Source organism: Mizuhopecten yessoensis, unplaced genomic scaffold (assembly GCF_002113885.1).
Source record: "Mizuhopecten yessoensis strain PY_sf001 unplaced genomic scaffold, ASM211388v2 scaffold3459, whole genome shotgun sequence".
Taxonomy (NCBI): domain Eukaryota; kingdom Metazoa; phylum Mollusca; class Bivalvia; order Pectinida; family Pectinidae; genus Mizuhopecten; species Mizuhopecten yessoensis.
The window spans coordinates 1,184,956-1,202,089 of record NW_018405055.1 but is presented as its reverse complement, the minus strand read 5'-3'; the positions used below and the strand labels follow the sequence as shown (position 1 = coordinate 1,202,089).

General features: G+C 35.1%; 1 protein-coding gene and 1 long non-coding RNA gene across 2 annotated transcripts in view; both read right to left on the bottom strand.

The window, feature by feature from the left end:
* Positions 1 to 6,357, bottom strand: part of LOC110447587 — an 8,539-nt gene extending 2,182 nt beyond the window's left edge. Inside the window, exon 1 of the long non-coding RNA XR_002462615.1 lies at positions 3,978 to 6,357. This is a non-coding gene — a long non-coding RNA (uncharacterized LOC110447587). The remainder of the gene's footprint in view (positions 1 to 3,977) is intronic.
* LOC110447586 (protein SET-like) overlaps positions 1 to 14,363 on the bottom strand; it is an 18,783-nt gene extending 4,420 nt beyond the window's left edge. Inside the window, exons 1-7 of the mRNA XM_021493376.1 lie at positions 14,256 to 14,363; positions 10,803 to 10,984; positions 10,524 to 10,646; positions 9,698 to 9,811; positions 8,819 to 8,986; positions 8,518 to 8,545; positions 6,367 to 6,416 (exon numbers count right to left, since the gene is read on the bottom strand). Coding sequence (XP_021349051.1) covers positions 6,367 to 6,416; positions 8,518 to 8,545; positions 8,819 to 8,986; positions 9,698 to 9,811; positions 10,524 to 10,646; positions 10,803 to 10,984; positions 14,256 to 14,349 — 759 coding nt within the window. The 5' untranslated portion in view covers positions 14,350 to 14,363. The remainder of the gene's footprint in view (positions 1 to 6,366; positions 6,417 to 8,517; positions 8,546 to 8,818; positions 8,987 to 9,697; positions 9,812 to 10,523; positions 10,647 to 10,802; positions 10,985 to 14,255) is intronic.
* Positions 14,364 to 17,134: the final 2,771 nt, after the last annotated feature.

Genomic DNA, 17,134 nt, shown 5'->3' with positions numbered 1-17,134 from the left:
AGCCCCCTGGGGAGTCAGCCCCACCATTTGTACAATTTTTAATCACCATCACCTAGGGATGCTTCCAGTCAAATATGGTTGATATCCACTTCTTAGTTCCAGAGAAGAAGTCACTTAAAGCAGTATAGCCAAATACCCTTTTTGGCCCTGCCCCTCAGCCCCCTGGGGGGTCAGCCACACCATTTGTACAATTTTAATTCCCTGCCTCCCAGGAATGCTTTTGATCAAATATGATTGATATCCAGTGCACTGTTCTACAGAAGAAGTCGTTTGTAGCAATATAGCCAAATTGCCCCCTTTTGGCCCTGCCGCTAAGCCCCCTGGGGAATCAGCCCCACCATTTGTACAATTTTTAATCACCACCTCCTAGGGATGCTTCCAGTCAAATATGGTTGATATCCATTTCTCAGTTTCAGAGAAGTCGCTTAAAGCAATATGGGCAAATTGACCCCTTTTGGCCCCGGCCCTCAGCCCCACCATTTGTACAATTTTGAATCCCCACCACCTAGGGATGCTTCCAGTCAAATTTAGTTTAATTCCAACCAGTGGTTAAGAAGAAGAAGTCGTTTAAAGAAATTGTTGGTGTACGGACGGACGGACGATGGACGCCACGGTATGGCATAAGCTCACCTTGGTCCTTCGGACCAGGTGAGCTAATAAATGACTAAATATACAGGTTTCTGTTGACTTGAATGTGTAGTTCACAATTAAGTTATATAAACATGCCCTTTGTTTTTCATTAACCTTTTCACCACTGCAGACCAAAATGTATTAATCAAGATACATGTATGGCAGAGTTTACTTTAGTTATGTAGGTGTCAAAGGGTTAACAACCACGACAGCTACATAACAGGATCAGTTTTAATGTGAAAAAGAATCAAATTGGCCACAATTACAATCTTTTCAGGGAGCAGAAAAATATAAATTTCTTTCCCCTAGCCATACTTGATTACATTATCTAGCCAGGTAGTCTTCTGGGTTTTTTTTCTGTATTAGAAAATAACTTTTTTACAGCAGAGATCAGAGCCAAAATCTTATCATGGGAGTTGCATGCACTGAATCCAGGTCTGAGGTCTTGGGATCATCTCCTGACCAATGAGAAAACCTCAAAAGTAGAAAATAACCCCTGACCCCTACACGGTGCTGTGCTGCCATGGTTACAGTGAAAATTTCCTCAGTGAATGGATTATGGATATTTTCATCATTTCAATACTACATAACATTGCCTATTTACATGAATATGTTATCATTTAGAAGACTTGTAATTTATTTATAGAATGCAATGAATAATAATTTTATCTATCTGTAAAGATCACATTTTCAAATAATACAATAGTGTTAATAATTGTAGTTCACAATTAAGTAATATAAACATGCCCTTTGTTTTTCATTAACCTTTTCACCACTGCAGAACATGTACATCATGTATTAATCCAGATCAATGCATGGCCGTGTTTATACAAGTAGCATAGGTGCCAAACGGTTTACGACCACGACAGCTATATAACAGGATCAGTTTTAATGTGAAAAAGAATCAAATTGGCCACAATTACAATCTTTTCAGGGAGCAGAAAAATATAAATTTCTTTCCCCTAGTCATACTTGATTACATTATCTAGCCAGGTAGTCTTCTGGGTTTTTTTTCTGTATTAGAAAATAACTTTTTTACAGCAGAGATCAGAGCCAAAATCTTATCATGGGAGTTGCACTGAATCCAGGTCTGAGGTCTTGGGATCATCTCCTGACCAATGAGAAAACCTCAAAAGTAGAAAATAACCCCTGACCCCTTCACGGTGCTGTGCTGCCATGGTTACAGTGAAAATTTCCTCAGTGAATGGATTATGGATATTTTCATCATTTCAATACTACATAACATTGCCTATTTACATGAATATGTTATCATTTAGAAGACTTGTAATTTATTTATAGAATGCAATGAATAATAATTTTATCTATCTGTAAAGATCACATTTTCAAATAATACAATAGTGTTAATAATTGTAGTTCACAATTAAGTAATATAAACATGCCCTTTGTTTTTCATTAACCTTTTCACCACTGCAGAACATGTACATCATGTATTAATCCAGATCAATGCATGGCCGTGTTTATACAAGTAGCATAGGTGCCAAACGGTTTACGACCACGACAGCTATATAACAGGATCAGTTTTAATGTGAAAAAGAATCAAATTGGCCACAATTACAATCTTTTCAGGGAGCAGAAAAATATAAATTTCTTTCCCCTAGTCATACTTGATTACATTATCTAGCCAGGTAGTCTTCTGGGTTTTTTTTCTGTATTAGAAAATAACTTTTTTACAGCAGAGATCAGAGCCAAAATCTTATCATGGGAGTTGCACTGAATCCAGGTCTGAGGTCTTGGGATCATCTCCTGACCAATGAGAAAACCTCAAAAGTAGAAAATAACCCCTGACCCCTTCACGGTGCTGTGCTGCCATGGTTACAGTGAAAATTTCCTCAGTGAATGGATTATGGATATTTTCATCATTTCAATACTACATAACATTGCCTATTTACATGAATATGTTATCATTTAGAAGACTTGTAATTTATTTATAGAATGCAATGAATAATAATTTTATCTATCTGTAAAGATCACATTTTCAAATAATACAATAGTGTTAATAATTGTAGTTCACAATTAAGGTGGCTCGACACATCGTCATCAGCGTCCATTTTCGTGACATACTTCCGGAAAAAGTACAGCTAGGACTCAATTATCTTAATCGAAATGTGCATGTACACTGTGTCGTCATTTCCGTATTGCGTATATCGTAGTGCAAATTATAGTAACACCTGCTGGGCCGTTTTCGATTAAACGGTCAAACCGATCGGACCACTGTTGTTCGTTTATTACATAAGGTCGAACCTAGTAATCTGATGCTGCTTTCAGGCGAGTCTTGAGAAAGCCTTGCAAGGCCTGCATACACATTTGCAGGTCCGTCAGGATTTACACCCGAAATTGTTACATTTATAAACGGTCAAACCGGTTGTTCCGCATAAACGAACAGGCCCATGGTAAACAATAGTACACGTGCGTGCCGATGATATGTCAACACCCGATATCAAGATTTTACCGGGAAATGTATACTCACACGTACTTCAGGAATAAAGCTTTCCAATTCATAGACATAAACAGACTCACGGGAAGACAGTGACATGAGACCAGACGACCTCAAGAAGGTCATATAGGAAACACATGGAATGCGGACGTACCAACCTCACATGTGCATATCGCGTGTTTACACGAGTTCATAAGCTCGAGGTCGTTACGATTTTCGCTGTTGAGGGAGTTTCGCTCTGTCGATTAAATCGTGTTTACAAATGTAGTCTACTAGCTTACTCTGTGAAAATAATGTTTTGTAAAATATCAAGATACCTATGAAATGCATGTGTGAGTGCACGTGAGAACGGTATACCATGCGATAGCCTCTGGTCTGACATGTAATTATAAATATACCGTGAGTTAGCGGACTGTGGAATGATGTCCAAAGTGTACATGACTGAGGGTAATTTGGTTCCATTAAAGAACAATAAATTGATAATTTTGATATCATATTTTTGATTTATTTCCATCATTTTTGTTATATGTAAACAGAGACAACTGTCATTGTGTAAATGTCACCCCTCTGCAAAAAGTTCCGATTTTTTTCAAGGAAGATAACTCTCACCCGGATCAAAGTGATTGTAAAATGTAAAATAAATTAATTATAAAGCCATTGTGTATATTTTGTTCAATTTCCCACTCTATATGTATAGAACTTTGTGTCCTGGGTGCTTTTAGCTTGTAGATAATCACTTTTATCCGTACAAATTCAATAAAAAACACTTTGTGTAACATGTGTTACATATTTTGCGATAAATAAAATATTTGTAGGGTTAATTAGAAATGCTTCTTTTCATTTTATTATTGTTGTTATTGTTCCGAACAATGCCACACNCCAATGAGAAAACCTCAACAGTAGAAAATAACCCCTGACCCCTACACGGTGCTGTGCTGCCATGGTTACAGTGAAAATTTCCTCAGTGAATGGATTATGGATATTTTCATCATTTCAATACTACATATCATTGCCTATATACATGAATGCATTATATTTTAGAAGACTTGTAATTTATTTATAGAACAATGCAATGAATAAATTCTTTTTATAATCAATTGTGCAGATAACATTTTTCAAAGAATACAATAGTGTTAAAAGTTAGAAATTTGCTTATTTTCAAAAGCTTCACGTAGGATTTCTGAATACAAGTTTACATAATATTTTAATATCAACCAAATAAATGACTAAATATACATGTTTCTGTTGACTTGAATGTGTAGTTCGCAATTAAGTAATATAAACATGCCCTATGTTTTTCATTAACCTTTTCACCACTGCAGAAAATCATGTATTAATCCAGATCAATGCATGGCCGTGTTTATACAAGTTACATAGGTGCCAAACGGTTTACAACCACGACAGCTACATAACAGGATCAGTTTTAATGTGAAAAAGAATCAAATTGGCCACAATTACAATCTTTTCAGGGAGCAGAAAAATATAAATTTCTTTCCCCTAGCCATACTTGATTACATTATCTAGCCAGGTAGTCTTCTGTGTTTTTTTCTTTATTAGAAAATAACAATTTTACAGCAGAGATCAGAGCCAAAATCTTATCATGGGAGTTGCACTGAATCCAGGTCAGAGGTCTTGGGATCATCTCCTGACCAATGAGAAAACCTCAACAGTAGAAAATAACCCCTGACCCCTACACGGTGCTGTGCTGCCATGGTTACAGTGAAAATTTCCTCAGTGAATGGATTATGGTTATTTTCATCATTTCAATACTACATATCAATGCCTATTTACATGAATATGCTATCATTTAAGAGACTTATAATTATCTATATTACCACACAATGAATAATCATTTTATCTAGTTGTAAAGATCATATTTTTCAAAGAATACCATAGTGTAAATGGTGAGAAATTAACAATGCTTTTGCTTATTTTCAAAGGCTACAGGTTTCTGAAGAAAAGTTTACATATATATCTTTGTAGATTTCCCCTGTATACGTTAATTTTTCCTGTTTTCAGTTTTGATATTTTATTCTGAGATTCAATTTGCTTCAACTGAAGAAAACATGCTTATAGAAACAAGAAACCTCAGTTTGAAAGCCGAACATTGTCAAACACAGTGGTTTTGATCAAAAGTTTACACAAGATGTTTTTACTTAATCCAAAAGATAAGTGTAAAGAAAATAACAAACTTACACCGAACTCATGAACAATGGTGGGTGACTGAATAACAAGATCCCCTGGGATCTATTGGTTTTTTTTATGTCTATAGATTAAATAGATAGGTGGCTCAGACATCCAAGGAAGGTAATTGGAACATCATTGAGCGGTGCTGCCCATCTGTGGAAACCGCGAATGATGGGAAATGGAGTTTCATCATTGCTACTTGATCTCAACATCTTATTTTTTTGTTTAAAGTAACCAATTGAAAATTATATATTTCCAATGTCACAAGCATAAGTATCCGATTCTTCTAATCCTACTTATCCGACATTATTAAAGTTTAGGGACACCAAGTACTGTTTCCTTAAATAGTGATTAATCATTTACAATAGGAAGATGATTAATGATGGGTCCACCATGTAAAGTTGATGTCATTTTCACATTATAAGTCAAAGTTTGGAATGAGTCAGTTGCAAAATACATTATTTACAGCGTTTTCTTATTTTATTTTTGCACATTTTTTTATTTATTTTTTGTTAAGATTTATTATGAACAAATTATCATTAGGTTTTGTAAAACTTGGAAGCAGAACATGAAATGGAATCAAGTGTTATTTTTAAATCCTTCCTCTATGGACATTAGAACCATGCATTGATTTTATGATTAAATATTTCAGTTCCTCCTGTAGTTACTAACAACATCTATCAACTTCACAATCTATGCAAGTGTAATGAGTGGCTCAGACATCCAAGGAAGGTAATTGGAACATCATAGAGCGGTGCTGCCCTTCTGTGGAAACCGCGAATGATGGGAAATGGAGTTTCATCATTGCCACTCACATCGAATTCAAATTTTAGTTATTTCCTATCACCAACAAATCCAACATAATCAACCGTGAACCTCTTATTTGATATCTGAATCTTCCTACCCTTCCCTCCAGTGCAATTGATTTTTGAGCAATAAAAAAGATGGATTAATATTTCTTTTCTGAAATTTTGCTGAAGACAAGCAAGAAGGATTTTAACAGCTGGACACATAGCATCTTATGCAAAAAACAATACTATATTTGAACAAGATTGGAGTTATCCACCTTGGATTTAGTTACAATTTTTACACACCTCTTCTTCACCGTCGAAATCTTCTTCAAGTTCTTCATCATCCAAATCATCTATAAACAAAAGCAAGTAATAATTGACAAATATTTCAAGAGGATATCATTTTTGTTCATGAGGATACTGTGAAAATGTATTAAACTACAGTCAAAGACTGTAAAAGTGGATCAGAGCTAGTTGAGTACATAACTAGAGAACATGCCTCAATCATAAACTTCTCAGAGAGGGCAAGTTCAATCATCATCTCCAACATGATCCAAGTTAGGACAAAGATCAAATGTAATGCAAGCATACTTTAGTGAACCAGATGCTTAAATAAATATTTTGTACCCCCGTATACTACATAAAACATATGGGACCTACCATTATCCTTCTGTCTTTTGTTTGAAATGCATGAAATGTTCCAAAGCATATCAAGACTTTAACAAGAGGCCCTTTGGGCCTTAACGGTCACCTGAGTTATTTATGTAAAAACTGATGTTATCGATGTTGCCAAATGAAAAAGAAATCATTTTGTAACAAAGGTAACTAGAACTACATGTAATGCAAAAGTAGTGTGAAAGATCTTGGTAGTATATGTACTATGGAGCACCTTAAGAACCTTCCATCTATGAAGAGTATTTGATCCTACCATATCTTGGTCTTGAGAAGAAGATTTTTGAAATTTCAGTCAATTCAACCCTTATTGGCCCCACCCCTCAGCCCCTGGGGGTCAGTCAGGGCCGATTTGTGCATATCGTCAAACTGCTATCCAATACCGATAATGCTAACCAAGTAAGTTTGAATTAATTCAAATGGAAACTAGAACACTGACAGGTCAGTAAGGGCCCCGTCTTGTGGCAATATATCCCCCATAATCATCAAGAAGCGATCTGCCCATTTAGCTGAGCTTGACGTTTGGACTTCAAAAAGAATCGCAAGTAAGCAAAATATACATTTTACATGTACTATGATGTGAGTCTAGTTTCCTTCCACCTCCATATATGCTGGACTAACAGAAATGTAAATACCAGTGCAACACTCATTTGTTAGCTTTTATTTGTTTTATTTCACCTTATATACCTCCTCCAGCAAGAGCCAGGGTCAAAGTCAGAGATCCACTTTGTCTTTGACCTTTGGACCCAAATGACCTTGACCATTAACCCAGTGACCCTGATCTTTGGTCAGTTGACTTATTCTTCAATTAAGACCAACTTTACTTCTTAATATCATAACAAAATGTTCATCAGTGAAGAATACAAAACTTGACCTTGACCCTTTGGACCCTGTGACCTGGACGTAAGGTCAGTTGACTCTGTGTTAAGTTCTGAACAACATTGCTTCATGATGTCATTACAAAATGTTCATCAGGGAAAAGGTACAAAATTTAACCTTCACCTTTGACCCAGTGACCTTCACCTTTGGTCAATTGACTCATTGTTCAATTCTGAGCAACATTGCTTCAATATGTCATAACAAAATGTTCATCAGTGAAAAGATATAAAATTTGACCTTGACCTTTGAACCCAATGACCTTGACCTTTGACCTTGACTTTTTACATCAATGTATATTTTTGTGAACTGAACATGCTGACCAAGTTTCATGTACATCGGTCCATAGATACTAAAGTTATCGGCCAGGAACAAAATTTGTGGACAGACAGACAGACCGAGTGATTACCATAGGGCACCCGTATCTCTGATACGGGGCCCTAATTAAACAAATGCTGGTCCAAAATGTGATTTCCCTATATAAACTATAGTCAAGTTTACCCCCTCCCCAGGGGGAAACGCAAGACCCACTGGTGATGAAATTCACAATTTTGGTAAAGCACCTTAAGACCCTTCCATAAATGAAGAGTATTTGATTTTACCACATCTGGATCTTGAGAAGATTTTTGAAGTTTCAGTTAATTCAACCATTTTTGGCCCCGCCCCTCATGATCAGGCCCCTTTGGCAATGGAAGGTTTCTGCAAAATTTCATTGAAATTGGTTCAGGGGTTTTGGAGAAGAAGTCGAAAATGTAAATTGTTTACGGACGCTTGATGGACGACTAACAACGCCTGACAAAAGGCGATCGCAATAGGTCACTTGAGACTTTGTCTCGGGTGACCTAAAAACATGCCAAATTTTCAGTTTCCTTTCGGACAAAGGGTCTCTCTTATTAATTAACTTACCTCCACCTTCCTCTTCCATTTCTGACGCCTACAAAAGTTAACAAAACAAGTTCAGTGTTTGATAACACATGTGTTGACAATTTAATTTACGTTTTTTCCCTCATTAGTATTATTAACATTGACAATCTCACCGAGAAGTGCTTTCTAAATTCTACAGAACCAAAGAATATCTATTACCATCGGTTGTTTCAAATTAAACCCCAATAATGAAACAAAAACTCCAGACTTTTTTGGCCAAGCGTCAGAGTTTTCCCTGCCTCTCTGTGGTTATAAACTATCATATGTTTGTTATCTATCATACCAAGTAGTATTGTAGGGGGTTCGGCCAGATATCATCCTTCAACACCTCTCCAAGCTCATCAGCACCAGCATCCCCATGGTCTGTAAACCAACAAAAGAAGGATTCCTGCTCCTCTATATTCCTCTTACGCCCTCCCTTACTTGGGGTACATGACTTCTTTGTTAGATCCTACAATATCAAGTATGCATACATATATTAAAGGTTCAAAACATTTCAGATCAAACCATCAACTGTAAGCCTTATGAGAAATGAAAACAAGGTAGACTTTGATATTTCTTGTACATGTTCTGCCACTCCAAACTCTAACTGCACTTTTAACATCTCGACATAAATAATACAATGACAGCAGCCAATCATGATGCAAAATATAAAGTAACTGTAACTAAACTTTCTACAACTGATTTTTTTCTCCATTAGATGTATCTTTTTTAATTCTTTAAATCTTGAGTTACTTTAAATCAAAGAATTAAATGCTAACATTTCTCGTCATAGTGAATAGAAAATATTAATGTGTTGTCTTCCCATCAAAGCACATGTGTTTCAACAGCAATATTGGGAAAACCCAACACGCAAGACAAACAGGCGAACTACAATTATTAAACTTTTGGTACTTGCCATCTTCACCAGTACATACCAGTTTAATACAGTTTGATGACCAACCATTTAGACAGGACCCTAGTGCATTTGTTCAGGTAGCAAACAATTAACAGAAATAAAGCTAAATATTGATGGGAACGTGACTCAATTTTCCAACATTTTATTTAATTATCAAAAAAGAGAAAAAGGAAAACCCAAACAAGTTTGATTTTGCACTTAACACTGTAACCATTTACAATCAGACAGGGGTTCTGAAAGGCTCAGCAGCACAACAAGTCTTACTTTTCCTGCTTTCCATTTGATGGGTGTTGATTTTGATGAGGGTTCTCCAGTGTCATTTAGATGGAACTCTTTCGATATGACTTCATTCTCAAAGTACAGGTTACCTTCAAAGAACTGCAAATGAACAGGTTAAAAATACATTCTACCTCTCTGGACTACTTTTAAGAACACTAAGCGTAATTTCTTCAACACATTCTGAAATCTTTTTCATTGACAAGTACTGTTCTTAAGTTAAACAGGATACCAACAAGTCAATTGTATTATTCCTTCTTTTCGTATTGCAGAGTTATCTGCTCTTGTGAGCAGGTATTGATTGTTACGTCATTTGTTTGCGAGAGTAACGTCATCAATTTTTGAGAAAATGGCGTAATTTTCTCACACAAACCAATGACGTAACAACCATTACCTGCTACCTAAGAGAAAATAACTCTGCAATACGCAAAGATGGAATAATCATTTTCACTAATGTGAAATATTTTTTTAAATCCTAATTGTAAGTTGACTTATTGCTCATGGGCTTATTTCTTTACCGAAACCATTGGCTTTCACATTTTTCTCCAATTTCTACAACAATGACATAATAATAATACCTAAAACTAGACCTATTTAGTTGTTAGGCAACTACAGTAGCTATATTTATGTATAGCATGGTGTTCAGTCAAACAGTGTTGGTCATGGTAAGGGAATTGTCATTTAATGCAAATTAGGCAAAAATAGTTATTCAGATTGGACTCAACTCTTTGCGAGATCTTGAGTAATCGGGTGCAATAATTATAACAGCATATACCTTTCTCATTATCTCAAAATCTACCATGTTCTTACTTACAAAGTTGATTTTGTAGCCTGACTTGATGTCTTCAAACTCTTGAACTTCAACCTTAGACAGGAATTGGAGTGCCTCCTCATCCTCTTCATGTAACAGAGCTGATACTTGAGGATGATTTACAAACTATCATTTAGTTAAGGAAACATTCAAATTCAAATCAAACTTTTGATAAATAATTACTTTATATTTCTATTTTACAACTTCAATAATATAAGTTATATAACTCACTTAGAAACAACATAACATTCTTTTTATTCAAAAGATAAAATAAAAGGATACAACAGTGACCCAGAAATTAGGAATTTTTGCGATCAAGTCCGACCTCTTCTGGAAGTATGGCTGCCTTAATTTGTTGTATTTTTGTTCAACTTTAAGTATCTCTTCACTCGCTTGTTCATTTAAACGATCAATTTCATTCTGGACTTCATCTATTTGCTCAATTGCCTCCTGTTGTTCTTTATCTGAAGAGAAAAAAAATTAACCATACAACATTTTTAATTATATAAATATATAACAAGAGTACCGCGGGGAGGAACAATATACGCCCGTTGAATGCCATAAAGTGTTATATACTTTATTACATTGAAATAAGATCTACATCATTCTAAGAGTGGTTAGCTGAAATGCTATAAAAAATGTAGGAGAAAATATCAAGACGAAATGAACAAAGGGCAATAACTTTTGCAAAAATCGTTGAATCAAAATTCCTTTTTAAGGGAGACACAACTTTATATCATGATTATAATGTATATCAAGTTTCAAAGAGATCCGTTGGAAAATGTTGGAGGAGATTGCCAGACAAAAATCAAATACTGAAATAAACAAAGGGCAATAACTTTTGCAAAAATTGTTGAATCACTATTTTTTTCAAGGAAACAAAACAACATATCATGATTTAGCCTACTAAGTTTCAAAGAAATCCATTAAAAAATGTAGGAGATTTCCAGACAAAAAATCAAATACTGAAATGAATAAAGGGCAATAACTTTTGGAAAAATTGTCGAATCAAAAGGGGGACACAACTTCATATCATGATTATAATGTATACCAAGTTTCAAAGAGATCGATTAAAAACATTAGGAGATTGCCGGACAAACAAAAGTTTACGCCCGACGGACAACCCCATACCATTATACTTCCGTCAAATTTGACGGGCGTATAAAAAGCAGAACAGTGCCCAGTGTTCACATTAAACAGCTTCAACCATCAGAAGATAATGAAACTTATTCACTTGTTAACTATTTGGTAACCATTTCTGGATGAATTATCATTGTTAATTTAACAAAACAAATAAAGTTTTCTTTGTCCTGACTGTGTTCTTGCATATATCCTTATTAAACTGACCTTGGAATTTATTGCATTGTTATTCCTTGAATACACCATATTCATATATTTATTCTGAATTTTCATCTTCTTAGTATTAATTCTATCGATCGTCAAACTGGTGTCAAATTTGGCACATGTATTTCACTTTTTTATCACACCAGGGCTTGATTGTGATACAGACCCTACGATGAAATTGGAATAAATCATTGATATAATAGCCATTTGGGGAAATTTGGATAATCATAACAACTCTTGAATACTTGAAAAATATATTGTGTACCTTTTATTTCAGCCTGTCTTTATGACGCAGACAACATGATTATTTTGTCCTTTCTACATATGCTGCATTTTCAGAACAACATCAATCATTAGGAATTTATTTAAATAAATGCTTTTTATTTGTTTAGATTTACAAATTTAAATAGGGAATTTTAAAGGGACAAAATTGGGAAAAAAATCACACTTTTTTTCAATTGGGAATGGGTTTTTTAAACAGACTTAAGGGTACTCTGATAAACCCTGGCACTACTTACATATCTATATAATAAATGATAATAATAAAATTATTTTATTAAAATGTCGCATATTATTTCACAGTAAAACAAATACAATATAAAAACCATTAACAGGAATTAATATCCAGCCAAATGCTGACCTACGAGACACTAATAAAACATATGATACATATCATTTCATCGTAAAAAAAACCCGTAACCTAAAATACTCATAAAAAGACATTACTTTAGTGTTCCATCAGGGTTCTCCCCAGATTAATGAAACCTTATTAAATTTAGGGGGGGGGGTTAATATTATGTTTAATTAGGTACAACTTTAAAGCCAAAGAAATAAATACTTGCTCTTTTTGCATGAATTTTCCTTCTTTTTGTATGAATTTTCAGCAATATCATTGTTTTAAATATTCTAAAAATATATATATATATAGAAATGTGTATTAGTTTTGATGTAGATATGACATTTATTTCTTTAATATCTTTATATCTGTATCTCTTAGTTTTATCACTCAAAGAAGAAATATTTAAAAGCTGAAAAGAAAATGTTTAAATAAAATGTAGTGTTTTTATTTCCTCTTAAACTGTATTACATACTGCTGTCAGTAAATTTGATCCAAGATTAAAACAGTATTGGGCCCTTCTTCCTGTTGTTTCAATTAATCACCTATTGACCATGTTAAAAGGATCTGGACAACTTGTTGTCTGGTCCCCCTTCCTACTAATTACAGACCCCCTGTGGCCATAATGTACCTATCGTGAAACTGACCAGTGGGGTCATTGCTGGACTTTGGTCAGCCTTGTGATTTAATCATTGTCAATTTCTTGTGTAAAAATAGGGTACAAATAACAGGGTGACATGGTTCATAGTCTAAGGCGATACGGGTCAATGAAGCTGTATCAGGGAGGATTTCAACCTGAAGCTGATACGGAGCCGTATCAGCGAAATGGCCTGGGGAGAACCCTGTCCATTTATAAAACATTTAGTATTTCAGGATGATGGACATGTATCTGTACCACTGAAATTAGGCACATACTAAGTCTACTGGAACTAATCTCTCATTTATACAGGTGCAAGATCGAATGTCAGGAAAGTAATATTTTAACTTTGGATCATATAATATATAACATAAGTACTGTAACACTTGTCTGTCATTTGTGCATACTACTATTGATTTCCACTGGTTTTTAATTCTACTGTTTGTATGCACTGCTTTTATAAAACAGTAGAATAAAAAGCAAATGTGAATATGAGTTGCAAAGCTGTGAGATATCAAAGACATTTTTCCCCCTATCTAAATATTTCTTTATCAGGCGCAGCAACAAATTATTGATAATTAGAAGTGGACAATCAATATGAAACTGTCTTTTATGAGGGACACATCTCTTTAACATTGTCCAAGAGAATTACGATTTTTTCAGAATTATTTCTTTTGAGTTTTCCTGCGTTTGACAATTTCGTTTCTTGTCTTGTTCAACAAATAACTTTTCATCACTCACCAACAATATTCAACCAAGCAATAAACCGGAAGTTGGTTGCACGTGTAGTTGTGACGTCATTATTCGGCATCAATTTTAGAACCGCACCGGTTGATTTATACCTATTGCATTTCAATTTTTGTATTTATCCGATGGTAAAAAAGACCTCAAAAATATAAATATCGATTATGTGTTACATTTACAGCATAAGCAAAAGGCTGAGACTCCAAATTTACAGTGTAGCCCAATAAAGGGAACACAAATGAGCTCCCAAACAAAAGATTGGTTTGCACATGGCGGTCCATCCAGCATGTTGGACCATTGAAATGTTTCGAAATTCACCATTAATATAATAAAATAACGCTCATGGCATTTCAAACTAACAAAATATGTATGCATTTCGGAACAAAACTTTCACCTGCTTGTTCGTCGGCGTTTTCATGATTGTTTTTAGCGTCAGGCTTACTGACTTTCGCTGGAGTCGCCATTTCAGGAACACAGAGGCTGGGCATGCGCAGTGGAAATTGAAATAGCCCTGCGCGCGAAGGCCAATGTAAGTGATAAATAACTATTTGAACTATATTGTCTTTGTGTTATGTCATAAAACATTCGATTATAACCAAAGAATTTATAAAAAATATATATATATTTAAAAATCAATGGACTTTTATGCTTAAAAATAGTCAGAAAAGAATAGGTATTACAAAGGGAATACATTTGTATTGTTGACTGTTTGTGCCTTTCAATTTGAGTAGGTAGATATTTGTCACTATTTATACGAAACGCAAAATTGTACTCGATTTCTTATTCTGTGTTGTTAGCTTCTTTTGATATTTAATCTCGCACGAATCGTTTTTTAAATAACCATTGAAGAATATGTTTATGCTGATTCATTTCTCATTGTTCACTGGTAAAATAAAGCAAGCTGATGGACGAGTTATCTCCCTCCGCCCACTGCAGCGATTGGTGTGAGCCCCACCATCCAAGTGATGATAAGAAAAATGTCATCTACAGTTCGGTAAAGCCTCGAGGATGAATTATTGTTCAATATAACATCACGGGGTAGATTTTAGCGCGTTAGATTTGCATTTAACTCATTTTATTTCTGGAAAGTGATACCTTTCCTCGATTACAGCACACATAAACATACACTTATGTACCTATGCGTTCTAACATATATATGGCGTAAGTGGCCTAACGTCACTACCCAAATCAGGTCACTTTTTAGATAAATATCAATGTTCTTCATGCCATACTACCAGTTCCATGTTAATTTTTCATAAATAGATACTATCCACTTTTCATTTCTAATTCAAGTTGATATTTCGGGCGCGTGGTTCTATAAATAAAACGCGAAATGCCATCCGGGTTTCGTACGGATGCCTTTGAACCGGCGTAACTTTTACCTTATTTACATGTACTTTGCATTGAGTCACAGTTTCTTGGGCCGTTTTCCCATAAGTGTCTTGCTGTGGATACTGTCCCGATTTGGGTACAGTGACGGTAGTATTGTGTATTTCAGACATTTGTAACCGACCCCTGTGCTTGAGGCTTGTATCGATACTATCCAAAGCTTACTGGTAAACATCTCTGATTAAGATGATTCTACCATATGAGTCAGATCTATTGTTTTCAGAGATAGTCATCATACATTTATAAAACTGCATAAGCGAAAAACTTACAAAATAGATCCATCGCATGTGATAATATCCTAGACATTCCTCCCGCATTATACGCCATGCTTTGAGAAATTCGAAGTATTGCGCTTCGCAACTTTTATTGACTTTTGCAAGGGAGGCAACTTTATGTGAATTAGGTGTCAAGCAACAAAGTACGGCCTACCGGTTTTTTTTCTTTCTATCTATTTTTCATACCAGGCCTTATATAATGGCGTCCTTGAACTGTCAATAAGTTCAGAAAAAAATGATAAATATAGCACAACATTTCATATAATCTGATTAGGTTGAAATGTTTTGACGATTTTTAGGGGGGGGGGGGGGGGGGGGGGGGGGGAGGGAGACTCTAGATAAAACCCTTTTATCGAGAATCAAAACCAATTAACTATGACAATAAAGCAATATCAAAGATACAAGAAACTTTATTTAAAGTCGCGTACATGTGGACAAGAAACAATAGCTCATACATGCGAGCTTTTATTGCGACAAATACTAAAACATTCCACATGTAACGAGAGATTAAAACTGCTAACTATTCCCAATATAGATATAAATCCTATTGCAATCATCATCATCATTAAAAAGTATCCTATCCCATGAATCTAGGTGGTAGGGAATCCCCTTAAAGGGGCATCACGGTGAAGTAACTTTTTTTGTGTCTTTTTTTCAAATCCTACATAAACATATCAAGTGAGACTCCTTGTGAAAAATAACGATCGTATTTGGCTGAAATAGATTCATAAAAATGATTAAATCTAAGATAATCATCGGTATTTCTACCTGTCTGACCAACGTTTTGTTTCGGGATTTCCCTCTACTAGCGCATGCGCATAGCACACCATTCCTTTGTAAACAAAATGACTGGCCGTGTGAAGTAAGCGAAAGAAAAGTGTTGTACCGTGTCAGCTACGAAGCGAAAAGTTGCCAAATGGTCAAAAGATAGCGCAAGGGGTACGTTACGGAATCATTATTGCAGGTGGGAAGTATTCAAAGGAGAAAATAACTGCCCTAGCATTTAGTACGGTGCATGTATTCTTCCGGATAGCCGGTTAAGCTGTAATGGAATCGACAGAAATGCTAGCGCTGTCTATGTTATGAATAAATATCTAAAACTATTAACCTCGCTAGTATCATTGTGTGAGTTTGAACACAGACGAACTTAGTTTAATATGTTAATGGGCATGTATCGGAGAGAGTTTACTTTGTGTTTTTGCGAAAGGAAGGGATTAGTGACTGGTTAGTTTGATTTTGCCATGAAGCCCTCCAAACTAACTGTTTTGATGGCCACGGCGTATTCTGTTCTCTGATCCAGATACGTGTGCTATTAGATTTACATAATTTATAATATTACCGGGATCAGTAAAATAGTATGATTTAATTATATTGCTGAATTAAACGATTTTTGTTTTGTTTTGACATGCAAGATTTAAATTATTACTAATATGAATACCCGGCATCCTCTGGCGCGACAACGCAATATATAAAAAAAAAATCGCTCTTCGTCAGAAAGCTACGTTATCGCAGCTAGATTAAAAATGTCAAAATGACGGACCAGGATGAATAACTGAGGAAGGAGAACCAACATACTTCTAGTAAATAGGATCGCATAACATTTTGTTTT